Source organism: Alosa pseudoharengus, unplaced genomic scaffold (genome assembly GCF_046254945.1).
Source record: "Alosa pseudoharengus isolate Yale_2024_CS ecotype anadromous, Long Island Sound unplaced genomic scaffold, YU_APseudo_1.1 YU_APseudo_1.1_scf_4, whole genome shotgun sequence".
In the NCBI taxonomy this organism is placed as follows: Eukaryota; Metazoa; Chordata; class Actinopteri; order Clupeiformes; family Clupeidae; genus Alosa; species Alosa pseudoharengus.
The window spans coordinates 32,801,048-32,828,894 of record NW_027468774.1 but is presented as its reverse complement, the minus strand read 5'-3'; the positions used below and the strand labels follow the sequence as shown (position 1 = coordinate 32,828,894).

The window sequence follows — 27,847 nt, the reverse complement described above, 5'->3', positions numbered from 1 at the left end:
TCAGACCTGCTTGTGAAAAGTGATGTTGGTAACGAATGGCAAGCGCCTACAATTTGTGTCCAGTCATATTTTACGACGTAGAATGCGGTAGTTGAGATCTCATCGAATAGGACGTAGCCCAGCCAGTGTGCACATGCGCAGTGTTTAGCTCCGTGTGTCGCTGTCCACTACATCGGTGGTGCTGGTTTGGTAATCCACATTCTGAGGTGCATATCTAAGCATCAACAAACGCGAAGATGGCGGCCAGGGTAAGATATTTTAATCTAAAATTACATCCCATCACTTCCATCAACACCTTTTAGTTAAGGTATTACATGGGACATAATGTCCTCCTCGCCTATCTTTCACCTAGGATTGAGGTTCGTATCAAGCCTAAATAAGCTTAACCACCTGCTCTGCGGGAATGACATTTCATTTTGTCGTTTAAGTGCGTCATTCAAATTTTTTTTTTAAACGTACGTCATTGTAAATAATGTTAATCAACGAACTAATACTCCATTGTTTTATTAAAATAATAAAGCGAATGACTGCCCACTGTCATAATGAATTGCTGTTGCAACTATGGGGTCGCATGCAGACCTTATAGCTTATCACGCTACTACACGGTTTCAGACGTGACTGCTTTATATTCCAGGACCTACAATGGATTGTAAATGCAACATTGCTATATATTTAAACGTCTAACGATAATAAAAATGACCTAATATTAGGGCTATCGGTTTATCCATGCAGTTTCGCCATATACTAGCCATCACGATCCATAACAAACAGCTTGCTGGATATCTAGCTTGCGTACTGTTTTGAATAGAACATAGGTTACATTTCAGGATACAATGCTACGGCAGCCAATCCATAAGCATGTCATTTAATTTACTTATTTTCTCTCAAGGTAGGCCTAGACTTTTTTATTTCACCCAAGATAACGGAATGCCTTTGCATAAAACATATTTTAAATGTCGGTGCTTGGAATAGGATTTAACCTTGGCATAGCTTTCCGAAGAGATTAGCCAGGCTACTTTGAATGTCCAAAGACTGTTGCAGTCATATGTAGGCATAGCCTAGACTTTGCTCATTAGGTTTGGGCTAAAAGCCTTTTGGGGCATAAAGGCATAGCCATGTCAAAATACATCACCTGAGATGACTGCTAGAGAAATCCGCTATCCCATGGCACGTCATCCAGACTGAGGCTCAATGGATACACCAGTTTAACCAATTGAGTAGGCTACAGAAATCCGCTATGAGGCTTAACTCACGGCAATATATTCCCCCGCTTTAGAGAGCAATTTGCTAACAGGTTCGTCTGGCTTTACCCAGGCAAGTCAGTGCACTTTAACACCCGCATTGCTTCTGGCTGAGGCGTTAATTACCATCTCTGCTGTTGGCAGATTTACATGTTAGTGTTACTGCAGAGGCTACACTACACTTGCATGATGCAGTAGGCCTAGCAGGCATCGCCACACCAAAATGTGTGCTATAGACTAACCAAGGATGCTGTATCCACCTGAGAATGACTAAACCAAATGGCTGCATGTAGCCTATATGACATGCTCCTCATCTGTAAGACAACATGAAGTGTGTTACTGGACGATGACCACCTTTCTTGTGCATGTCCTTTCAAACAGCTCCTCGTCCAGTCCACTCTTTATTCCTGTTTATCATCTTAGTTCATCCCCTTAACTAATATTTGGCAACAGCTGACCAGCTCTCTCAGTCCTCTGTATGAAACACCCATATTAAGACTCACTCTGAGTATGTATCATAATATGTCAGTATGTATAGGGGAAAAGTGAAATATAGGGGGTAACCTAGAGGTGAGTTGGGGGTGACTGTCAACCACCTAGCTGTTAAGCCAGCAACATTGTTTAAAGCATTATATTAGTTCTGAATGGTTCAAATTTATATGAGAGACATATATCGCTGCTGTCAGGTAAAAAAACTCATTCCCCCCCCCCCCCCCCTTTTTTTTTTTTGATGACGCAGGTTTCCAGGTTTTCACCGGCAGCAGCGATATATATATATAATATATATATAATCTGGACAAAGCTGAGTCAGTCTGTGGACACATTATATATATATATATATATATATATTTAATGTGTCCACTGACTGACTCATCTTTGTCCAGATTATATAAGACGACACTGGCAGTAGTTCCCCATTATTCCAGTGGTGAATCTGGACAAATGTGGTCTAATGAGAGACTGAATGAGTTTTTACTGCTATGGCTCCCTGTGCATTTCAACTGAATGAAATCCAGTAGAATCTACTATCTATCACACAAAACCTTTTTGGAAATGGAATTAAGTTCCATAGTTGAAAAGAAGAAAATGTGAACCAGTATTATTATTGAGGAGACAAGCTGAATCCAAGGTTCCACCTTGAAATTTGATTTGGTCTTACAGGGGCTGTCACTTCAAAAATGGCCCAAAAAAATAAGTACTCCAATGATAGCATACTCATAGAGTTACTCAAGTAACACATCACGTGTACTCTTATCACAATCGGAAATTGCCCTGTCCTGGGCCTGGGATGTGTGGATTTGATTCACCCAATCTGGATTGAACCTTTACAGGTTTGTGCTCTGATTGCTAAAGCCTGGCCTAGTGAGACTTGGTAGTGTTGCTTTTCTGTATGGGAGGACGAGCAGTGTGGGTGGGTGTCCTCAGCCGTCTGGCAAAAAGGAGAGGCAAGACTTGCAATGCAAGCAATATACTTTTAAGTGTCTTACTAAGGCCTGAGCCAAGCCTGCCGCAAGAGTAAGTGATGGTAGAGAATCTATTAAGTAGAGATATGTTCCTAACCCTGCGCACGAGAGGTGCGAAGCCCTATTCATTGATCGGAAACTTTACAAAATATTGGATATCATTATTGTGATGATATTCGCAAGTATAATTCACATGCCTAGCATAGCGCCACCATCTGGCCAAGCAGGAAATGTGCCAAAAATTTTGCTTTGACTGATTGATCTGAAATTTTACAAAATATTAGATATCATGATGATGATATTCATATGTCCTATTAACATGCATGGCATGTTGCAATACTAATTGGCAAGAGAAGGAATGTGTTTTTCTTTTCACTTCTGTTGGATATCACAATCAGATTCATCAGATTAATCAGATTAGGTGTATATGACATCCAAACACCCAATATGCCTGTCTGGTGTAGCGCCACCAGCTGGCCAAAGTCAGAATAGTTGTTTTGTATTAACAAAATATTAGTTAATATAAATCTGATGATATCCACATGCCCAAACTGCCAACCTGGTCTAGCTCCACCACTTGACCAAACAGGAAGTGTGCCAGACATTGACAACACATTGGTTAATTGGTTGGAAACATTCAAAAATATTGGATATTATTATGATGATATTCACATGCCTAATTAATGTGTGTGGTATAGCGCCACCAACTGGCAATAGAAGGATTTTTTTTCGATTTGTTTTCGATGTGGACACAGGTTTGTGCTCTGATTGCTAAAGCCTGGCCTAGTGAGACTTGGTAGTGTTGCTTTTCTGTATGGGAGGACGAGCAGTGTGGGTGGGTGTCCTCAGCTGTCTGGCAAAAAGGAGAGGCAAGACTTGCAATGCAAGCAATATACTTTTAAGTGTCTTACTAAGGCCTGAGCCAAGCCTGCCGCAAGAGTAAGTGATGGTAGAGAATCTATTAAGTAGAGATGTGTTCCTAACCCTGCGCACGAGAGGTGCGAAGCCCTATTCATTGATCGGAAACTTTACAAAATATTGGATATCATTATTGTGATGATATTCGCAAGTGTAATTCACATGCCTAGCATAGCGCCACCATCTGGCCAAGCAGGAAATGTGCCAAAAATTTTGCTTTGACTGATTGATCTGAAATTTTACAAAATATTAGATATCATGATGATGATATTCATATGTCCTATTAACATGCATGGCATGTTGCAATACTAATTGGCAAGAGAAGGAATGTGTTTTTCTTTTCACTTCTGTTGGATATCACAATCAGATTCATCAGATTAATCAGATTAGGTGTATATGACATCCAAACACCCAATATGCCTGTCTGGTGTAGCGCCACCAGCTGGCCAAAGTCAGAATAGTTGTTTTGTATTAACAAAATATTAGTTAATATAAATCTGATGATATCCACATGCCCAAACTGCCAACCTGGTCTAGCTCCACCACTTGACCAAACAGGAAGTGTGCCAGACATTGACAACACATTGGTTAATTGGTTGGAAACATTCAAAAATATTGGATATTATTATGATGATATTCACATGCCTAATTAATGTGTGTGGTATAGCGCCACCAACTGGCAATAGAAGGATTTTTTTCGATTTGTTTTCAATATTGATGTCAGATTCATTAGATTAATTCAGTTTCAATTCAATTCTGAATTAAGCAAGGAGTAATAATTGTGTGTGTGCGTGCGTGCGTGCGTGCGTGTGTGCGTGTGCATATTGCTCATGCCCTTTATGGTCTCACAATGAATGAAGTCATTAGCCAGTAGAGAAAGGGACTTACATAATCTCCCTCTCCTTGTTGCGCTCTCTCTCTCTCTCTATCTCTCTTTTCACCTTCATCCTCTTGCTTTTTCTCTCCCTCTTGCCTGCTCTCTCTTTCACACACACACACACACACACACACACACTTTCTCCTCTGATTCCTGATTCAGATCTCTGTGTGACTGTGTTAAGGTGTGCCAATGGTGACAGGTGTGGACTGGTAGACTATGAGCGAGCACAGGGAGCATGTGTTAGTGTAATCTGCCTGTGTGTGTGTGTGTGTGTGTGTGTGTGTGTGTGTGTGTGTGTGTGTGTGTGTGTGTGTGTGTTTCCAGAGCATGAGCTCCAAGCTACAGCTATATTTAGATCCAAGCACTCTACTTGCAGGCACTGAGCACGATGGCTCAGATGTTGGATAGATGCTACCTCTCTTGCTCCCCCACCTCCTGCTCCTGAACAAAAGATGGCAATCCATAATTCACACTGTGTTGGGAGGAGGCACTAATAGCCGGAAATAATCGGCAAAACCCATTTTATGACTGATTGTTAGATTGCTCTCTGTTCTCTGACAGCAATCAAGGAACGACCTTCACGGTGTCCTCTTGGTGACCAATGAGAATCAGAGAGGAGGGAGCAGCCCAGTGCTTGGCAGGAGGGCGGGGCGAGGAACAGTGGATGAGTATTGGGTGATCGGCCTATGAGACTGAATCTTAGGCAGTCTGGGATGCACGTCATTAATGGATCCAAGGGGATTCCTCTGAATAGATTAATGGGCTTATTCTTGTCGTGGAATTTCCTGTTTGTGTAGGCATAGCAGGCTTCTTATAACATGCAGATTGTCTTAGCTGAGTCTTTTGAATCATCATTTAATTTTTTTTCCATGCACGTCCTGTTTTTAGTATGTAACAATGATTAGATTAAAAGACTGTAGGACACTGGAGTTTCAGAAAACAAAAGTCATTGTGATTGGCTGTCTGAAGGTGCAGCCTGTAATAAGCTTGTATTGATTTTTTTCTCCTGTTACTTGAATGGACGTTCCCCCTGAGACTCAGCCTCATTAAAATTGTACTACAGGGTCTTTGGCAGTAGATGTTTGTCATCATGGTGTGGACAAGTAGGACTAATTTGTGAGGTGTTTACCTATAGGGCCAGTATGTTATAAGCAGGGGTTTTGCATAAAACATTTTGGGAATGGGCAACTATAAACAGAGGTTTTCTGCAAGTAGATTAGGTCGATCAGAATATCCCACATACACAGTCTCAGAGGATACAAAACATGGCATAGTTGCAAAAATATTTGTAGATGGATCATAGTTAAATAACAGGCAGGCTACACCAGGCATGTAGCTGGTAACTGGTGAAGCATTCCTTTAGCGGAGTGTATGCTACAGCAATTAGCTTCCGTTATAATCAATGGAACTGGCTACACCAAATGGGATACTATTTTTACACTCAGTGAACAGAGTGCTTCATTTATGTGCCTGGTGTAGCCTGCCTGTATGAGTTGAGACATTTAAAAAAAATCTATAGAGATTCTTAGCAGATTAAGTGGTGTAAAGAACACTGATATGCTGTATCACATCAGCTGAATGTCACTTTGCTTTGACGAAAGAAACAGATTGTTGTGTGTTTCCAAAAATGACTAATCAAAAAAGACTGAAGTTCTTGGCGAACCCTCTAAAGTGCTGTCGGAGGACTGACTGACTGACAGAGAGCATTTGAAACGTGTGTTGTGACATTTGTGCATCCGCCACATGCATGTGTGCCCCTTTCTTCCCTTCAGATTTGGGGTCAGGGGCGTGGAGAAACGTTGGCTGGCCTGCCCACTTTGAGAAGGACAAGATGGAGGGTGCCTCTGTGTTGGCCAAAGCCACCCACCGGCTGGCCCGAGAGAGCATGTGTTTACCCAAGGCTATGACCCCAACTCTGCCTCGCATGCTTCATGCTACACTCTATACAGCTCTACTGAATGTGAATGGACCTCTCCCCTTAACCCCTCCACCTAACTGCCCCCACCCTCCAACCACCACCACCACCACCCCACCCATACAAGCCTTTAAACACAGTGGTCCTGGCTGTTTCTATTCTGTGTCTGACGTCCTCTTCCCCTCCCTCTTGCTTGCCTTGGTCGGCCCACCAGGTCGTAATATTTTTCAAGGTATGTATCTCTCCATGACCGAGAGGTCAGCCACCCTTCTCTGTTGTTCTAGAGCGCCGGACGCCTGTGGCTCTGACTCCGTAGCCTGTGGTTCTTGTTTTCTGTTGTTTGGTTGGTGGGTCGTTTTTCGGACAGTTCGCTTCTGTGACAGTAGCTGCAGCTGCATTGCCCCCCCCCCCCCCCCCCCCCAAAAAAAAACAGCAGAGAACTGCCCCCTGACACCATCTTGCCCTTGCCCTTGCCCCCGCCCAACTCCCCCACCTCCACCCCTAACCCTCACCTCCAACCTTCGTTAGTAGTGCCCGTCATTGGAGGCCTTAGGAAAGTGGTGTTGCAAATCCACGAAGCAACTTGCAACGCCTAGTTGGAGCGTAGGCCTGAGTGTAGGCCGTTGGTTGGTGGCTGAATGGTGTCCCAAGGTGGTGGTTGCTTCCTGCTTTCCTCCCCACTGGCTCAGCAGAAAGATGTCTTTTCTGCCTGGCTGTAGAGCTAGAGACTGTTCAGTGTGTCTGTCTGTGCTAAGTCTCTGGGCCTGGTGCCAGGTCTGCAGTGCAAACCTTTTGCACAGTCACTCTAACTCTCTCTCCTTCTCTTTGGACTCTGCCTCTCTTTATTTCCACTTCGTCTGCCTCTACCTCCCTCTTTATCTTGCTCTCTGTAGTCTCTTTTACTCACTTTCTAAATCTCTCTCTCTCTCTCTCTTGTATTTACTTTCTCACCCTGTATCTCTGTTATGTTGACAACCTTGCAGGGTCATTCCTCTCTCTTTGCTTCTCACTCATCGCCTCTCTCCTCCTCCCTCTCTTGTTCTGCCTCATTTCTCTCTCTCTCTCTCTCTCTCTCTCTCTCTCTCTCTCTCTCTCTCTCTCTCTTTCTTTCTCTGGCATGTTGGCAGTCTAGTGTCTCAGTGCAGTTGCACTTGCTCTGGAAGCCCCAAGCCTTTCAGAGATTCCTGTAAGGTCAGAGATTCCCTATAATGGCACACATGCCCCCCTTCTCCCCACCCAGTTCTTATTAACCCACAGTGACCAATCAGAAGTTCACCAGTGCAGTGCAATTATTTGCAGAATTAAGTGCAGATGCACACATGCAGTCAAGAAATGCCTGCTCTCCCATTTTAATCTGCCATAGTGATTAAATGTGCTCTCAGCTCCCGAGACAGAAGTACTCACTCAGACATGTCAATAGAATCATCAGAACAGACCAGAATGTTCCATTTCATTATGTCTTAAATGGCTTTCTATGACAAGCCATTTCAAAGCCACTTTGCCGTTTCTTTATTTTTTTTCCCCCTCCATTCTCCTGAACGTCTATATGTAATAGAAACTGTATATTACCAAAGAGTCTTGTTGGCATGGCAGTCAGAGCACACGTTTCACTGCAGCGACGTTCTCTATCTACCACTGAGGATACTGAAGTCTTCAGTCCTCTCTGTCTGATATTTTTGTTACAATGGAGGTGATTCTTTTAACAACTATCTAGATATAATAATTAGAGTAAATAAAATAAAGGTCAGGTTGTATATGTTGGCTAAGCATTGCTCGCCTCTATGTTAAATTATGTGACAAATATGAGGCGTGAGATCGTTTCTGCTGGTAGTTGTTAGATAGATAGAAGGTAAATAAAAAAAACATGGTCATGATCCAGTATTTAAAAACATTGATGTTGTGGAAAGGAAAATAATGCCACCATCTCACTATCCCTATAGATTAGCCGGCTTAATGTTCTCATGTGGTCTAATTTCATCATGGCATTCAGTGGGTTGGACATGGCTCAGATTCCATATAAATTACATTACATTACATTTAGCAGACACTTCTTGACCAAAGTGACTTACATATGTCAGCTATATTACAAGGGATCACATTGTCCCCGGAGCAACTTGGGGTTAAGTGCCTTGCTCAAGGGCACAACGGTGGAAGCCGGGAATTGAACCGACAACTTTCAGGCTACTAGCACGCTAGCCTAGCTCCTTAACCACTACACTACACTACCACCGCCCATATAAATCACATCTGTCAATCTGTCTAGTCTAGTCGAGAGCTACTTTGACGAAATGGACGTGGCCAAGAGCCTTTTTCCTCCGACAGTTACTTTGACAAAATGGACATGGCCGAGATTTTATGTTAGTAGTAGCATGCCATGCCATGTATTCACATAGCTGATCTCTACCCAAAACCGCAGAATAAGATATGTATGCTTTTTAAAGGTTCCTTTCAACTTATTTTCCTTCTGTCTTTGTAGACTGTGAATTTGATTTCATAGGAATTTTAACATGTTTCCCAAGTGACTGGGTAATCAGATTTATGAACATCTTCCTCAAACCTTTTGGAGAGCTACTTAGAAACAGGTGGGGAGTTAATGGTAGCTCGCGAGCTACCTGTTGGAAACCCCTGGTCCAGTCTCTCTCTAATGCTTTACATATAAGGTTCCAGGCCAAGGTTTTCAGCAAGTGCAAAATTCCTCAGGACATAAACTGATTTTACATGTGCAACGCCCTTGCATGGTTCTAATTCTTCTGCATTCTCTGGGACATAGTATTCCCTAACCGTTTGTCACTGGTTCTGTAGTTTCACTGTTATTTTTAATTCTCTATAATGAATGCTATTATTCTGTGGGTTTCCTGCTTCTGTCTGCTGCTCTGCCTGCATTTGTGTTTCTGTCCATTCGTCTGTGGTGTTATAGAGCTTGTCCCCACCCTCCCATGTGTTCTATTCTGTCCTTTGCTTCTCTTCACCTCTCAGACCATCTGCCCATTGCCATTCATGAGCTGTTTTGGTTTATGTAGCATGTGTGTTTGCATGCATCCTGATGGGGATGTCATGTGTCTCTGAATGCTCTCTGTGTTAGCTGTGCTATGCTCTGCTATACTCTGCTTTGCACCCAGCGTTATTTGGCCGATGGGTGTGACAGCACTGTGCTGTGTGGCTTGCTTTGATGGGTTGACTGTCTGTGTCGATGATGCTCTGCTCTGCTGTGCTGTGTTGCGCTGCTCTCTGCCTGACTGTGTTCTCTGTGTTCTGCTTTGGTGTGGTGCTGTGCTGTGCCGTGCTGTGCATCCTCGGTGTTGTTGTGGTGTTTAGCGGGAAGCTCTGGGCTGTGTGGCTCCCTGTGATAGGCTGCTGCTGCTGGCAGCTCGAGGTGTGTGGTTAAGGTGTGGTGCTCCTGCTGCATTCTCTGCCTGCCTCTCGATGCCTCCCCATATCAGCTGTTGCCATGGCATCCAGTTTGCTTCAGAACAGGATTGTGACAGTGTATAAAAGACCCGTGTCATCACAGAATGATGAGCTTTCTTTTTGATGGTATGCATGGTCGACCTGTGTTGCTAGGAGACTGATTTTTGCACTGCTGTGAATATAACATTCATACCAACAGTTTATATTGGAAGTGTTTCTATGATCTGTAAATATCTGTTCCTTGTATTCAGTTTCAAACAAAAAATATTGTTATTAAAGCCAAATGTTTGTCTTCTATTCCTCATACATGCATACAGTATTTTCATATTCGACAGATAAAGCCAAACAAGTTTAATACTAACTGTCTAAGCAAGTCCTTACCACATAGACAGTCATTAGCAATGGTTGTTCAGGAGCCTATGATAGCTTCTAATGGTTATAAGTGCCTCTGTGTTTTGTAACTGCACAAATGACTCATGAATATCACACGGAGAAGTCATTATGGGATTACTTTGTAGAGCTAAACAATTAAGTTCCACTGAGGACTACTGTATATCTTCATGCAGAGCATAGAACACGTATGAACTGTATATACTCTATTGGGTTAATATTGGAGTAAATAATCATCAAACTGAGTAATCAAGTGAATGTAAATCACAAGCGGCCATCATTATTTCGTCAGCTTTGATTAGCATAAAAGACCATAAAAATGTGTTTTCCACTAGTACACTACCCCCACTGAGTTGATATCTTTCTAGCCTAGCGCACTTGGTTTTTATTTTATTTTTATTTATTTTTCACCTCAGCATGTGGTACACGAAGATGTCCATTGTGGGGTGATAATATTTTTACTGTAACGTTTCTGGAAGTTTTTGGAAATGGACTTGCTGATGAAAGATGGAGAGAACGTAGTCTAACCCTTACTTTTCTAACTCCCTTACACTGATTTTGCCCTTCTGCTCCACTCTCACCTGCCCCCTCTCCCCCTCCTCTTCCCTTTCCCTTAGACAATGCAAGCGGCGCGATGCCCCACAGACGAGCTCTCTCTGACCAACTGCGCCGTGGTGAGTGAGAAGGATCTGCAGTCTGGACAGTAAGTCATACTCTTTTACTGCTTTATTCCTCCCACCCACACACTGTTTCCGTACGGTAACGTTCGCTGCTCTCCCACTGGTGACACTCAAGAATGAGTTCTCGTTTGAATCTGAACCCAGATGTGTCATCTATTACAGTTTCAGCTGCCTATCCTGATACATTTCAGCTGACGCCAGAATAGGTTCAAACGGATCTCAAACTGGCCTTTCCTGATACATTTCAGCTGACGCCAGAATAGGTCCAAACGGACCTCAAACTGGCCTTTCCTGATACATTTCAGCTGACGCCAGAATAGGTCCAAACGGACCTCAAACTGGCCCAAGCCCAGCAAGAGCAAAACCGGATTTGGAGGCGGTCCAGTCCAGGTATCAGGTGCAGTGAAGGTTCATCTGACACAGACCTGTTGTGTACACTAACCTGGATATATTGGTGTGCACTCAGTATTCAGTGAGAGTTCAGTTAATTATTAATATATACACACCTCCTCTCTTGGGCACTGTTGTCTACGCTTAAAGGGACACCAGGCAACGTTTTCGTGTTAATTACTCATCTTCGTAAGTCGGTATATGGTTAAATTACTCATTACAGGGCGAATGAAGACTCTCTCGCCCGCCCCTACTGCCTGTAGGAAGAATATCCCGCTTGCAAGTTCAGTGTATCGTACCCGGCGACCGAAGCAGTTTCAGTTTCCATCCTGCATCCACAGCACAGAGGGAGCCTAACGAAACGCTAGCGATTGTTGCAAACGTGTGTATAATGGCAGAGCCGGCGAAGAAGCAGCGAAAACCCTTGACGGAAGATGCAAAGAAAAGGAAAAGAGCTTCAGACCGAGCGAGGGGGAGTTTCGTAGAGAAAAAGCATCAGGCTTGCCTGGTGTCCCTTTAAAATAGGGAAGCACTGAATGTATCATCAACAAATACATATCTTCAAATTCATCCAATCTCACATGAAATCAAACATCACAGAGAAAGAGAGAGAGAGAGAGAGAGATGACATCATCTCAGCCTGAGAGGGTCTGCTACCCCAACACTTCCATTGCCCCGTGTTGTTTTCTTCGTCCTTTTCATCCTTTTTTCCCTCTAAGGCTATAGCTGTGTGTGTGTGTGTGTGTGTGTGTGTGTGTGTGTGTGTGTGTGTGTTTGTGTGTGTATTCATGCGCCCATGTCCTTGAACTGCTGATTCAGAATGGACGTTAACATAGACTGACAACAGCTGCGGCAGTGCCTCCTGATCTACTACATGTGAAACAGATAGAGACAGTGTGTATGTATGTGTGTGTGTGTGTGTGTGTGTGTGTGTGTGTGTGTGTGTGTGTGTGTGTGTGTGTGTGTGTGTGTGTGTCTGTGTGTGTGTGTGCGTGTGTGTGTGTGTCTGTGTGTCTGTGTCTGTGTATGTGGGCATGTGTGTGTGTATGTACAGTATCTATGTGCTGCATATGTGTGTGTATTTGTTCCGGTGTCCCCTATTATGCCAAGTCTCCCAAGCGGGGAATGCCTGATCCATTATTCACGCCCTCCTGCTGACACTGCAGTCTTCTAGACCCAGACAGAACATGTACTGTACAGTATATACAGTAAAAATACAAGTTTTAAGGAAAATGTATTGCCTTTCTCCTTTAAACCTGCTAGTTAGTAATCTGTCTATAAAATCATTAAACCTGTATATGTGTTTGTTTTATTCTGTTTGCATCTTCAAATGTATATGTTTATGTTTGTGTGTCTGTGCCTGTGTGTTTGAACAACAATAATATTGATTTTACCACTGAAAAATTGTAAAGATGGTTAGAAAAAAACATTCCTAGTGAGAGAAAAATACAATCCACTCTGAGCGTCTGCAGCTGAATGATGGTAGATCCCTCTCGCTATCCAGCCCTCCCTGTCTGTCCCATTGAGCATAATCCCTGGCTCATCTGAGATTAACCAGACCCACAATCCTTTGCGGCTGTGACGAGAGGAGAGGGTTGTATCAGGGACTTCCTGTTTGTCTGAAAGCTCCATTCATGGCTCGCATTACCAGGATGATTTGACTTATTCCATCAGGACTCTTCTGCTTTGTAAATAAGACTCACTGAAATGTAACAGCTACCATGTGGGTCATTCTAAAAGTTGACAGATGTTTTCATTTAGGACATGTTTTTTTGGGCATGTAGTGTGTAGTTCATACACTACTCTTATGCTAAAGAGGTAATCATTTGGGCCTGGTTTATTCCGGCCTCTTACAATTCATTCTGAGCATGTGCTGCCTTCATTACTGAGATGATGAAGAGGTGCGGTCTGCAGTGCTTGGTGCGTGTGTGCGTGCGTGCGTGCGTGTGTTTGTGTGTGTGTGTGTGTGTGTGTGTGCATGCGTGCGTGCGTGTGTTTGTGTGTGTGTGTGTGTGTGTGTGTGTGTGTGTGTGTGTGTGCACGCATGTGTACATGAGGGTGTGTCAGCACTGTTTGTCCACTGCAGCAGGACTATGAAAGACTGCAGGCATGTGTGTGTTTGAGGGGGTGTGGGTGTGTACACTGTGTGCCCACTGCAGCTGCACTGGGAGAGATAGCAGGTTTGTGTGTCTGTGTGAAGATGTCTTTGTGATACCATTCAAGTGTGTGTGTGTGTGTGTGTGTGTGTGTGTAACCAGGAATTATGTTTTGAGTGTAACTACATTGTTGTACACAAGTAAACCAGTCATTTCTAACTGTGTTATATGAATGGGCAAGGTATTCATCTCCTTCAGATACTGTGTCATACTGTACCCTTGATTTCATTTTCAAAACTATGGCAAGCTGAAACACTAAACAAGATTGTAGAGCACACAAATACACATTCATATTGTCTAATTATCTGTTGTGATTGTGTAGTGTGAGAGAGTTTATCTGTGTGAAAACATTTAAGATTTTAAGAAGCATGAATGGCAATCTTAGCAATTCAAGTGAAAGGACTTTTCTATGCACTATCCTTACAGGCATGCCACTAAGCAGCATCTGATTGTGACTGGATTCTGGCTCTGCCCTAGAGCAGATCTAGACTCAACTGTTGTCCAGGATCCAGCAGCCTTTGAGAACTTTAAGAACTTTCCAAAGTTGTTGTTCCTTTCCCTCCTGCAGGCATGTGTCGGTGAAGACCACGCCCAACCACAAGTTTGTGTTTACAGTAAAGAGCCACCACACTGTGACGCCCGGCACTATTGCCTTCAGTTTGCCCCAGGTGAGAGAGTGTGTGTGTGTGTGTGTGTGTGTGTTGTGTGTGTTGTGTGTGTGTGTGTTCAGATCTATTCACGCCAGGAGAGATGCAGGACAAGCTCTGGTGCCATTTTAATATTACAGCTGGTAAAAAATACACATCTCCCAAATTCTACATCTGACAAGCCTGGTTGGATGTGCTTAGGCCCATGGATAAACACCACATAACAGATGATGCCTAACTGGCCTAGTAATTAGGTGCATGCACGATAGGTGACATTGATGGTGTTTGGTATTCTTTATCGGTATTCCTCTCTATATGTGCTCTTTATTCTTCTTTTTCTCTTCCCTCAGAGAAAATGGGCTGGTTTATCCATCGGACAAGAAGTGGAAGGTATTCATTCCACATACTGACACTCTTCATGTTATTTTCTATCTCTCACACGATATGTTTGGGTCACGCTTTCCCCACATTTAACCAAGTCTGTCCGTCTTTCTCTTGTCTGTTAGTGGCCAACTACAACTTTGACAAGTCTAGGCAGTGCGTCGGCCTCATTACCATTGAGATTGACTTCCTCCAGAAGAAGAGCACAGACACTAGCCCCTACGACTCGGACAAGATGGCCAGCGAGTTCATTCAGCAGTTCAACAACCAGTCCTTCTCTGTGACCCAGCAGGTATAAATGACCACAGAAATACAGTATGGATACAGCACAGCATGGGACCTGACAGTACATGTCTGTGTTCCTTGATATCACAAGCTTATATACAGTACATCTACTTGGTAGTGTTGTCACTACATGATGTGTTTTCAGTTAGGCTTATCATTAGTGACTTGAGCCACATATTGATGTTGTGATACTTAGTGTTGTTTTAGTGTCACAAGAAAGCTTTACAGAAAGTGTGACCTAATTTAATCCAGTCCAGACTAGTATCCTATTGTTGTGCATCCAAAAACATGCTCTTTTATGGCTGGGTCAGATTATATGATTTTTTTTGTCTTCCACGATGGTGAGTTGTAGGAGATTCCCCAAAAAGTCTGACATGCACGACTTTTGGTTGTGATCAAAGATTCTAGAGTGGATCAAGATAGATCAGTTACGCCCATAGAGTCATAGAACGTACTTTAACATATCCAACGTGTTTTCCGTCCAGTAATACATCTAGAATCTTTGGTCGTGATCTTGTTGAACGTCGCAGACAATAAATTGCTGGTTGTTGAATACGTCACGTTCCTCCTTTGGCGTTGTTGCCGACATTTTATACTCGGCGCGACGTTGGAATTTTGTCGGCTATGACAAAATCGTGGCTGAAATGTGTAATCTGATCAAGCCATTAGATGACTGCTGTGTTTTATAGATAAATGAGTCTAGTGTGGCTGCTCAGACAAACCATATTGTGGAGGGTATTCTAGTTTTTATGCAATATTTTGCCATTTCAGCATTTGTGTGTCCTCTGACACCATCTGATCTGTGTCATCCCCACAGCTGGTGTTCAGTTTCTGTGACAAACTCTTCGGCTTGATGATTAAGGATATAGAGGCCATGGATTCTAGCATCCTGAAAGGGGAGGCACCATCTGGGAAAAAACAAAAGGTAGGCTACTACAAGCTTCATGACAAGAGATGGTGCAAATGCATTGTAAGCACAAACCCAACCTAATGACCCACTCCTTCCTTCTTGCAGATTGAGATTGGCCTGTTGGTAGGCAATAGTCAAGTGATTTTCGAGAAGGCAGACAGTTCCTCACTCACATTAGTGGGTAGGTTTGACAAATGCTTCTATAATATATTTTTGTTATGAACAAATATTTTAACATTACCACCATAGTATATGTTACACCATATAACAAGCTACTGTTATGTTGTTGTATCAAGAATATTGAATGTTTAGGTAGAGTACTTGATCATTTAAAAATATCTTAATATCTTACATATCCTCTCATAATATCCTTGTCATGACTTTTATTTTGATGCCTTCAGGCAAGGCTAAGACCAAAGAGGCTCGCCAGACCATCATTAACCCCGACTGGAACTTTGAGCGTATGGGCATCGGTGGTCTGGATAAGGAGTTTTCTGACATCTTCCGTAGGGCCTTCGCCTCTCGTGTCTTCCCCCCAGACATTGTGGAACAGATGGGTGAGATGCCTAGTCTCACTGTGTGCTGTGTGTCTGTTTGCCTGTGTTAGACATTCACAGACTTCCATGTTTTCTCCCTCACTTACTCTCATACTTCTAATTGGAGGGTGGATAGATATCTTCTATCATTTTTTCATCAGCGTAGAGCACATGTTTGCACCTTGTTCTACCTCATGCGGTACATGAAAAACATCAGTTGAAGAGTAGCATTGACCTTGATGACCTCCCATCCCTTTAAGTTCACTCTTTCTGTCCTTCATGTTCTCTCTTGCTCATCTTTCTCTCACACATGCTCCCTCTCTCCTTACATCTCTCTCTCTCTTCTCTTCATTCCTCTCACTCCTCTCATCCCTCTCTCTCCCTCTCTCCCAGGCTGTAAGCACGTGAAGGGTATCCTGCTCTTCGGTCCTCCCGGTTGTGGTAAGACCCTGATGGCCAGGCAGATCGGCAAGATGCTGAACGCTCGCGAGCCCAAGATAGTCAACGGCCCTGAGATCCTCAACAAGTATGTGGGAGAGTCAGAGGCCAACATCAGGAAGCTGTTCGCAGATGCTGAGGAAGAGCAGAAAAGGGTGAGACACAAACATGAGAGAAGGCCGACCTAGTAACACCATAGGATACCATAGAGTAGGATTACATCCTACAGGGACATCACTACATCTTGGGAGGGGTTTGACTACAATTAACATACCTGCAACCCCTTTTTTTTTTTATACAAATGGCACCCCAAATGGCATCCTTTCCCTGCCCTTTTGTCTACGATGAGTTTACATGTAATGTAGCATGTAAATAACTAGATATTTCTTGCATTAGCATTGGTAGACAACACAACTTTTAGTAAACATTGTCATTGGTAAACAACTCATAAGTAAACATCATCATTTGTACGCAACTCAGATTATTGTTGTGTGTGTAAACCCCTCATGTGTATCTGCTCCTAATAGCTGGGCGCCAACAGCGGCCTGCACATCATCATCTTTGACGAGCTGGACGCCATCTGCAAGCAGAGAGGCACGGGCGCCAGCAGCACAGGCGTGCACGACACTGTGGTCAACCAGCTGCTGTCCAAGATCGACGGCGTGGAGCAGCTCAACAACATCCTGGTCATCGGTACGTGTGAACTGTGCAATCAGCGATATCAGCAATATGTCTTTTATACATCATCTCTGGAGTTCATTTCATTGAGTTTTTGCTTTCCCGTTGTTCACCACCCCCCTCTCTTTCTCTCTCTCTCTCTCTCTCTCTCTCTCTCTCTCTCTCTCTCTCTCTCTCTCTCTCTCTCTGTCTCTGTCTCTGGCAGGCATGACCAACAGGCCTGACTTGATTGATGATGCTCTTATGCGACCTGGCAGATTTGAGGTCAAGATGGAGATTGGTGAGTCTAACCAACTCTGTGTTTGAATATATGATGCATTGTGGGAAAATCGTGGGAAAATTGTAAAAACATCTTCATATTGGCTCTTTACTTAAATATGTAGACCTGTGTGTGTTTAACACTAGATAACGGAACTAACATATGTATCAAAGCTATATCAGAGACTTTCTAATGAGGAGACACAGCACTCAAAAACTTCTCCATAGAAATGCATGGGGTTAGTTTGTTACGCCAATATGGCAGTTGTCTACACATATCCCGCCCCTCCCACGGCAAAAATGTTGACATGTGAATACATTGTGCCAATCATGTGATGTGTTGTGAATACATCGTGCCAATCATGTGTTGTGATCTTGCCGCTGGAGAAAGGTTGGTGTCATGATGCCTTGCCCAATGCGCATTTCTGCCGAAATAGATGCCCGATAGGTACCCAAAAAGCGTTACAATATGACAGTCGAGTGGAGGGACTTGCCTAAAAGGACTTTGGCTATATGTGTAACTTCACGTCTCTCTCTGACAGGTCTTCCTGATGAAAAGGGTCGTTACCAGATCCTGAACATTCACACGAAGAAGATGGTAGAGTTCAACCTGCTGGCCGGTGATGTGGACATCAAAGAGCTCGCAGCTGAGACCAAGAACTACAGTGGTGCTGAGATAGAGGGTCTTGTCAGAGCTGCCCAGTCCACTGCCATGAACCGCCACATCAAGGTCAGACACTTTGGGCCAAACTTAAATCGTGATAAGATTAATCAGTCAACCAACCAATCAGTCAGTTAGTCTGCCAATCAATCAACCAATCAATTGATCAATCAATGAATCAATCAAGAAGTTATAGAAATTGTCAATCTGTCTTTTTCTGTTGGTAAATAACACACCTACCTATTGTTGCAAGTGGTGAGTCTAGATAAGATCAAGTCTTAGATGGACACTGGGATGGATAACACTGGCAGTAAGAGCCAACCTGTCCACATGCTACTTTCTTTTACTGTTATTTACACCTGCACTCACTCCCTAGGACACAGAAATCCATACTGTTAGATATATCAATCATTAAATTACCAGCTTTAAATTTATTTGTCAAATTTCTCCAACACAAATAGTCTTTTGAAATATTGAAATTTCAGTCACTGATATTTCAACGGTATCATTGATTCCTACAGGCCACGTCCACAGTGGAAGTGGACATGGAGCGCGCCGAGAAGCTACAAGTTCACAGGGATGACTTTATGGGATCTCTCAACAATGACATCAAGCCTGTACGCAATCATTCAATCATTCATTCATTCATGTATTCAGTCATTAGATTGTTGACATTCTCACCTATACAGTATGTATTATATGATTAGCTAATTAATAATCTAATTTAATTTGATTTGTATTAATAATTATGTAATGACAGTCAAAGCTATACATTTAGTCTAACATTAAAGCATACTTTGAAGGATACCAGGCAAAAGGACATATCAGAAAAAAATTTTGTACTGTCAATACTGTTTGGTGGTTTTGTGGTTTCCGGGGGTCAACTTTCCTGCTCCACTGTTTGTCCATGCTGTAGGCCTTTGGTACGAACCAAGAGGACTACTCAAGCTACATCATGAACGGCATCATCAAATGGGGTGACCCAGTCAGCCATGTTCTGGGTGATGGTGAACTGCTGGTGCAGCAGACCAAGAACAGTGACCGCACGCCCCTGGTGACCGTCCTACTGGAGGGTATGCAGCACACACACACACACACACACACACACACACAGACAGAGAGAGAAAAAGAAACGTTGATTTAGCAACCACAAGTGAGAGCAGAAACTGACCAAATGACATGAGCCAAAACAAAGAACTAAAACCAATCGCAATACAAACACACACACACACACACACACACACACACACACACACACACACACACACACACAGACATACACATACACATACACATACACATACACATACACATACACATACGCATACGCATACGCACACACACACACACACACGCATACGCACACACACACACACACACACACACACACATGTACACATACACATACACATACACGTACACATACACATACACATACACATACGCATACGCATACACATACACATACACATACACATACACATACACATACACATACACATACGCATACACACACATACAAACATGGACACAGACACAAACGCATGCATATACACATACTCTAATTTTTAAATCCATTTTTTAAAATGACATGTTGTTCCTCTCTTTCCATGCTCCACTGACAGGGCCACCCCACAGTGGTAAGACCGCTCTGGCTGCCAAGATTGCAGAGGACTCAGAGTTCCCCTTCATCAAGATCTGCTCTCCGGATAAGATGATCGGTCACTCTGAGATCTCCAAGTGCCAGGCCATCAAGAAAGTGAGTCATGTTGGAGGGGAAACTGAGCTATGAAATAAACTTCTGTGAAATTTGGAAGGGAAAAAGACAATGTCCATAAAAAATATGAGTATAGTCACTCGATTTCTGTTTCACAGACTCTAACTGTGATCAGAGCCAGTTTAACATGGCTGTGTCTTGAATCCAGTTAGATGTCTCTAACTTTGTAATTGCTTTGTTTCTACAGGTTTTTGATGATGCCTGCAAGTCACAGCTGAGTTGTGTGGTCGTAGATGACATTGAGCGTTTGCTGGGTGAGATGACATGCCTGTCTTTGTGCCTCAAACACACTCACACTGACTATAGATAGAAGAAATGAGGAATGTTAACACAAATTGTAATACTAATGTTAAATCATATTTTGGATGTTCATATAAGGACTTTGAGTTAGGAAACAAACCGCAAAGTGTGCCACGTCCCCCATGGGAGTGGTTGGCATGGTTACTGTCTGCTGGGAGTTCTAATCAGAGACTTCTGTTTATTCCACAGTTAGAGAACCCAAACTACCTGAGACGTGACACCTGCAACATGATTTTAGAATATTTTATTACTTTGCATTACATTACATTTGGTAAACAGTTTTAAAGGAACCGTTTGTAAGATTGTGGCCAAAACTAGTACTGCAATCACTTTTAAATTACTGTAAAGCGGTTTATCCCCTCCCCCTCCCCCCTGACTGGCAGAGCAGGCACCCCGGATGCCGAAACACTACTGACTTCGTGATTAGTAGATAGGTGGAGGGTGGCGCATCAGGCCAAATCACAACATGACAACATCAACATCAGTTGAGGGCTGCAACTTCACTTTTTAAATGACAATATCCTGGCCGGACTACTGTTGTCAGTGATATAAGTATTTGAAATGAACATGATTTCTTAATGTCTAGTGACATATCAGGGCCATTTTATGATTAATTGAAACACATTTCTTACATACGTTTCCTTTAAGCTTTTTAACAAAAACAAAACAAAAACAAAAACAATTCTAGAACAATTTAAAACTATTTAAGTACAATAAGAACAAATTAGTGCAGCAGTGAGGGCTGTTTTTATACAGTCAGGAGTCAGTTCTAGTCAGGTGATAAGTGCTAGAATTAGCTAGGCTAGTTGTAAATAGTGTTACGAGACGAGATATTCTCTGAAGAGCTGGGTCTTTAGGAGTTTTTATGAAGATGGAGAGGGATGCCTCTGCTCTAGTAGGAACTGGTAGCACGTTTCACCAATGAGGAACAACAGATGAGAAAAATTTGGATTGGCCTGATTAGCCTTACCAGGAGCGCAACAGTTGGGAGGTAGCATATGCCTGTACCAGGGCGTTCAGTAGGAACCCGAACCGGAAACTGCTTTGTAGGCAAGCGTTAGAGACTTGAATTTGATGCGGGCGGTCATAGGTAGCCAGTGTAGCTGGATGAGCAACGGGGGTAACATGTGTCCTTTTGGGTTGGTTGTAGACCAGGAGCTATGCTATGTACTGTAGCAGTAGGTTGGCATAAATCTATCAAGATGTTGATGAAGGTACTTATCTTCTTATGGCCACTGTCATTCCACAGATTACGTGCCAATTGGTCCCCGGTTCTCCAACTTGGTTCTACAGGCTCTACTTGTTCTGCTCAAGAAAACTCCCCCAAAAGTGTGTATATAGTTGTGTGTGTGTGTGTGTGTGTGTTTGTGTATGTGTGAGCAAGTACTTGTGTGTGTGTGTGTGTGTGAGTGTGTTTCTGTGTGCGTGTGTGTACTTTATGTGTGAATGAGTGCCTGTGTACTTTATGTGTGTGTGTGTGTGTGTACTGTATGAATGAATGAGTGCCTGTGTGCCTGTATGTGTGTGTGTGTGTGTATGTGTGTGTGTGTGTGTGTGTGTGTACTGTATGAATGAATGAGTGCCTGTGTGCCTGTATGTGTGTGTGTGTGTGTGTGTGTGTGTGTGTACTGTATGAATGAATGAGTGCCTGTGTGCCTGTATGTGTGTGTGTGTGTGTATGTGTGTGTGTGTGTGTGTGTGTGTGTGTGTGTGTGTACTGTATGAATGAATGAGTGCCTGTGTGCCTGTATGTGTGTGTGTGTGTGTGTGTGTGTGTGTACTGTATGAATGAATGAGTGCCTGTGTGCCTGTATGTGTGTGTGTGTGTGTGTGTGTGTGTGTGTACTGTATGAATGAATGAGTGCCTGTGTGCCTGTATGTGTGTGTGTGTGTGTATGTGTGTGTGTGTACTGTATGAATGAATGAGTGCCTGTGTGCCTGTATGTGTGTGTGTGTGTGTGTGTGTGTGTGTGTATGTGTACTGTATGAATGAATGAGTGCCTGTGTGCCTGTATGTGTGTGTGTGTGTGTATGTGTGTGTGTGTGTGTGTATGTGTGTGTGTACTGTATGAATGAATGAGTGCCTGTGTGCCTGTATGTGTGTGTGTGTGTGTGTATGTGTGTGTGTGTGTGTGCCTGTATGTGTGTGTGTGTATGTGTGTGTGTGTGTGTGTGTGTGTGCCTGTATGTGTGTGTGTGTGTGTGTGTGTGTGCCTGTATGTGTGTGTGTGTGTGTGTATGTGTGTGTGTGTGTGTGTGTGTTCTTGGGCTCATGTGCTCTGCTGTCTCCCTCAGGGTCGTAAGCTGTTGGTGATTGGTACGACCAGCCGTAAGGATGTGCTGCAGGAGATGGAGATGCTGGATGCCTTCAGTACCTCCATCCACGTGCACAACATCTCCACAGGAGAACATCTCGTGGAGGCTCTGGAGGTCTGGCACTCTGGCTCTGCATCTTTCTCTTTCCCCTCTCCCTCTCTTTTTTTCTCTCTCATTCTCTGTCTCTCTGTCCTGTCATCTGTTCAATTTGTGTGTGTGTGTGCGTGTGCGTGTGTGTGTATGAGTGCTTGTCATTTATTTATACATTACTGGATTTTGCCGTACTGTAATGGCTCGCTTAATACCTTATACTTAATACTTGACCAATGGCTGTAACCCTATTACCTCAACCTATTCTTGCACTGATATAGTTTTTTTATATTACCTTGTCTACATTATACGTTATTCTCTTATATGTCCATATTTATTTTATGCTGGTCTCTAGACCTTATTCTTGCACTGTTGCACTTACTTATTAACACCATCACCATGACACTCACTCTCATAGAGCACCTTACAATGCACACTGAATTGCAGGCTCAGTCCCTGCCCTGTCATGCTTGATCATCCTTAAGCACACTATGTTGCTATTTGATTTAGTTTATATAGTATATTTAGTATTTTAGTATCATGTTTATCTTCTGCTGTCTCTATTGTACAGTGGAGTTTTTTTTATATGTATATTACTTTTTCTGCGGTAAGTGCATGTTGTGTGTGATGTCTGTATGCTACTGAGACCTTGAATTTCCCCTTGGGGATCAATAAAGTATCTATTTATCTATCTGTTCTGAATGTGGTCTCCAGCTCCTGGGCAGTTTCTCGGAGCCTGAGCGGGCCAACATCGCCCGGGAGGTGAAGGGCAAGAGGGTGTGGATCGGCATCAAGAAGCTCCTCATGCTCATCGAGATGTCCCTACAGGTGAGCCAGACCGGGCTGAGTGAGGTCAAAACACCCCGAAGCCATCTCTGTAATAACAGAGGCAATATACCTGTCTGAATTTACAATCAGAACCTTCACATAGACCAGAGATTCTCAACCTTTTTTGGGGCAAAGGGTCAAACCAAAACACCAAGGCACACTGACCTTCACTATGAAGTATCACACACATAATATAGGTATATAGGCTATAGACCCTTTCAAGAGAGTTCCATTATCAGCATCATAGTTGGCCCCACAAGTCTTCCTTTTTAACATTCCATATGTTATCTTAATGCAGAGGAAGTAGATTGGGGCCCAAATAGAACGTTCAAGCATTGTTTTTATTGTTGAAAGGGTCAATAACAGTGTCCATGGGCTGATAGGTATTAGCGATAGGTAGATGCTCACTTGTTTTTCACTGAGCTGCGTAATAGATCTGTAGCCTATTAGGCTAGTCTATTACAACCACTTTATGACTATCTAAATCCGTTCTGATTAAAAAGCTGTGTTACTTATGCTTTTAAAAATAGCCTGTACAAACATGCATTGGTTTCCTCAAAATTCCACACGGCACACCTCAAGTTGCGAGGTATAGAACTGGTATAGACACTCATCAGTGGGGGATTTCAGTCTATAATACTGATGTCATTGTACCATTGTTTCACTAAATATCCTTGTCCATTATCGTTTCTTGGACCTGAAATATGTGTATGCATTGTCATGTGTACAGTCTGTGAATTATGTAATTAGTTATGTACAGTATTTGCAGGTTTGGAGTCGATGGAATCTTGATATATTGTTTAAAATGCTGCAATCCACTTGGAAAAGCAATTACATTTAATTTATTGCTCTGTCTGTCTGTCTGTCTCTCTTTCTCTCTCTCTAGATGGACAAGGATTACAGAGTCAGCAAGTTCTTGTCGCTGCTAAGAGACGAGGGGGCGTGAGTGTCATCATTTAGCCTGTTTGTTATTTAGCTGACCATGACTCATCACATTCTCATCAAATCGTTATCTCTTAGGCCTACCACCTCTGAAGCACTGTTGTGAGAATATTAGCTCTGTTTTACAAACTGCTCTTTGTTACCAAGAAACAGTGTCTACGTGCAATCATGTTTCACAGCAGATGCCATGATGACTGGTTTCAAACTGGCAGTTTTCTACTTTATGATCTTGAGACAATATAAAAATGACCGCCTGGTCGATATGCCCATCTATTCTATCCCACTAGGATGGACGACGGCAGTCAGATCCGAGTATAAGTCCCTTTTGTCTCACTGCACTGTTCAGCCAAATCTGTCCTGTATGGTAAGAGAGCTGGTGAAGTCTTATTGATATGCTTTCCCTATTTGATAGACAGGCTTAGCTGCTAATAGTTTATTAGTTGTTTTTATGTTCTTGCTACAGTCGTAATTGAATAACTTTTGTATTCCTAATGGTTTCCGTGGATACACTGTGTTAGTCCCATTGGTCCATCAAAATAGCATCTTCTGATTCCATTAGCCTCCAAAGGCCTTCATTTCTCCAATAGGCCTCCATGTCCATGTTTGTGATATGTCTGTCTTTTTGCCCTAGCTTGTGTTTGTTGTTTGTGTAGTAGTCTATTATGGTAAACACCACATAGGAGTTCACTGCTAGTAATTTTATCCCTGGCTCTTAACACACACACACACACACAGCACAGGACATGTAAAATGATAGACTTGCTGCACATAACAAATCTTCAGAAAAGAAGAAATGAGCCTGTACTACAGCCTGTCTTCTCCGTGCCTCCACAAGAGGGAGCTCTACACTGTTCAGTCTGTCCAGTGTGAGTATAAAAGGCTGACAGGTTTTGACTGTGGATACTCATGGGGTCATCTTCCCAGGTGGCAGCCACCCAAAGTGTCCATGCTCTGCTGTGCGAGGGCCTGTCTTTAGAGGGGAGGAGGGTTCTCAAGGAGTTTAGAATAGGTGAGGGCAGGCTAACAGAGATAGACATGGAGGCAACCACGCACACACTGACACATACCTACACACACACACACACACACACACATATTCACGTTTGGATTTTAGTGATTGTGCCCACGCCCACATACGTGCACACACACACGTGCATGCACGCGTGCACTCACACACACACGCAAACCAGTCATTGCAGGCATGTACAGTATGTAGACCCTCACCCTCTCACACACATGAACACACATACACACACAGAAACACCCTACAACCGCTTACTGTACGTCTCTCCTTTCCCCCCTGCAGTGGCCAGTTCTAGGAGACAGAAGAGAGGAGGAGAGGAGAGGGGGTCCATTCCGCCAGAGAGGCGCCCCGTCATGCATGTTTATGATGGCAGACCGAGATTGTTCCTGCTACAGTCCAGCACCACCCGCACACACACACACACACGCACACGCACACACACACACACTTCAGAGGCAAACACCTTCAGTGGGAGAGCAGTAATACTCCATGTTGTCGGTATTAATGCAATATCAATCTCCAAGTGTCGTCTTGTGCTTTTGTGTGCCGTGTCTATTGCTAATGTATGTTTCTATCTATAGTCCGAAAGAAATGATACAGCACATTTCTGTGAATCCTGAGCCTAGGAGGTGTGCAACAGTATGACAAAGTATACCATATATGTACTATATGTACATATATATATATATATATATATACACACATTATGCATATATGAGATGTAAGTCTTTAAAACTAACCTAGAAATACAATCTGAGAAGGCCTGTAGTTTGTGTAAAGTGGAAATGTAATTTATTGTCTGTGATGTGTGTAAATGCAAACTATCCATCTACTCTATATTTATTATTTTTTTTGTACATAGGACACATTACAGTGATCTCATTCCATTAAATGACATTTGTTTATGTATAGCGTCCGTATACATATCAGACCTATATGTTTTGCTCCTGTGTAGATGGCAGTTGGGTCAAGTATTTATATACAGTTTACTTTCTGCATAATGTAAATGTCAAAAGTCAGTGTTTGGAAAAAATACCACACTTATACATATAGTGAGATTTAACCAAGAGAACAACCTTTAATGTATCATAGGGTGAATTAGTTCTGCACTGGATTTCGATCTTGTACTCATGTACTGTGGATGACTGTTCAGGTTTGGTGTGTGTGTTTGTGTGTGTATACAGTATGTGTGTGTGTGTGTGTGTGTGTGTGTATGTATGTATGTGTATGCATGTGTGTATGCAGTTTTGAAGTGTTGGAAGATTTAATCAGTGTGTGTGTGGTGTGTGTATGTGTACACTGTGAGTATTTTTGTCCATGTTTTTGCCTGCCTAATGACCTCATGTTCTTAATTATGATCTTTTTATTTCTTCTTTTTTTGGTAACAAGTGTTTTAACCGGAGTACTTTATCACCATTAAAGATGTATGGCAAGGATGCAGATGTATTATTGCAATAAAAGCACAGGCACACATATGAAGGAAAATAATGTTATTTTTGCACTCAACTAAAATCAACCATTTCCTCATAATAACTGTGTAGTGACTGTTTTAGCCACTCTAGGCCCATTCCTTTTGTATGTAATTGTAATGTTTACAGTACATAAACACACATGCACCATGGGCATTCTCTACTCAACACTTAATTTTGCCCATGGGGAGGGAAGGGGGGTATTTAGCAGAAACAATTAGCCTGGATGAATTTTGGTTGAGAGTTGTAGTGTAACATGCATTATTTAAATGGAGGTAAGAGAGAATGAAAGTCAATTAAGGTACATTTAGTTATACTGCCTATTATGAGCCACTTGGGCCCTGGGCACACACATGAACACATGACTAATGGACCCCATTCATATATCAAGGGTGAATAACATAACGACTTATGATTGAGGGACCCTCCTAAGACATATCACACATAACCTGTGTTAATTGACTGAGGAGTCTCACTGAAATACCAGGAATGAAGAACATAGTAGCAACTTCATGCAGAGGCTTTGGCTTCAGGGCCCCCTGGGGCTTATAGGCCTGTTAAGTAATCCATACCTGATACCGCCTTGGAAAGAAAAAAAATTTCATGGTCTTGCAAGGAAATGCTTGTACTTGTAGTCCTAATATAAATGTAAACATTTCACCACAACAACAATTGAAACAAAGAACAGAGCCTTTGCAAGAGTAGAACAAGGTGCAGTCTGAAATTCCAATCCAACACACCCACATTTAGCACACAGCTCCACATGGTCCTATTGCTGTCTACAGGTGTATGTACACAATAACCTCATAGGCCCATACCATCCTGTAAACATAAATAAAGTAAAAACCCACAGTGGCTCACTAACC

General features: G+C 42.8%; 1 protein-coding gene across 1 annotated transcript; it reads left to right on the top strand.

Annotated features, from left to right (window-relative positions):
• The first annotated feature begins 194 nt into the window (after positions 1-194).
• Positions 195-26,974, top strand: nsfa (N-ethylmaleimide-sensitive factor a). Its single transcript, XM_076267020.1, has 21 exons — positions 195-248; positions 10,833-10,918; positions 14,010-14,109; positions 14,439-14,478; positions 14,595-14,761; positions 15,572-15,679; positions 15,770-15,845; positions 16,066-16,221; positions 16,594-16,793; positions 17,166-17,331; positions 17,522-17,596; positions 18,117-18,304; positions 18,757-18,852; positions 19,152-19,308; positions 19,861-19,994; positions 20,200-20,266; positions 21,562-21,641; positions 22,608-22,742; positions 23,433-23,546; positions 24,433-24,488; positions 25,795-26,974. The coding sequence occupies exons 1-21, from the start codon at positions 237-239 to the stop codon at positions 25,805-25,807; spliced, it is 2,226 nt and encodes a 741-aa protein (XP_076123135.1). The 5' UTR covers positions 195-236; the 3' UTR covers positions 25,808-26,974.
• Positions 26,975-27,847: the final 873 nt, after the last annotated feature.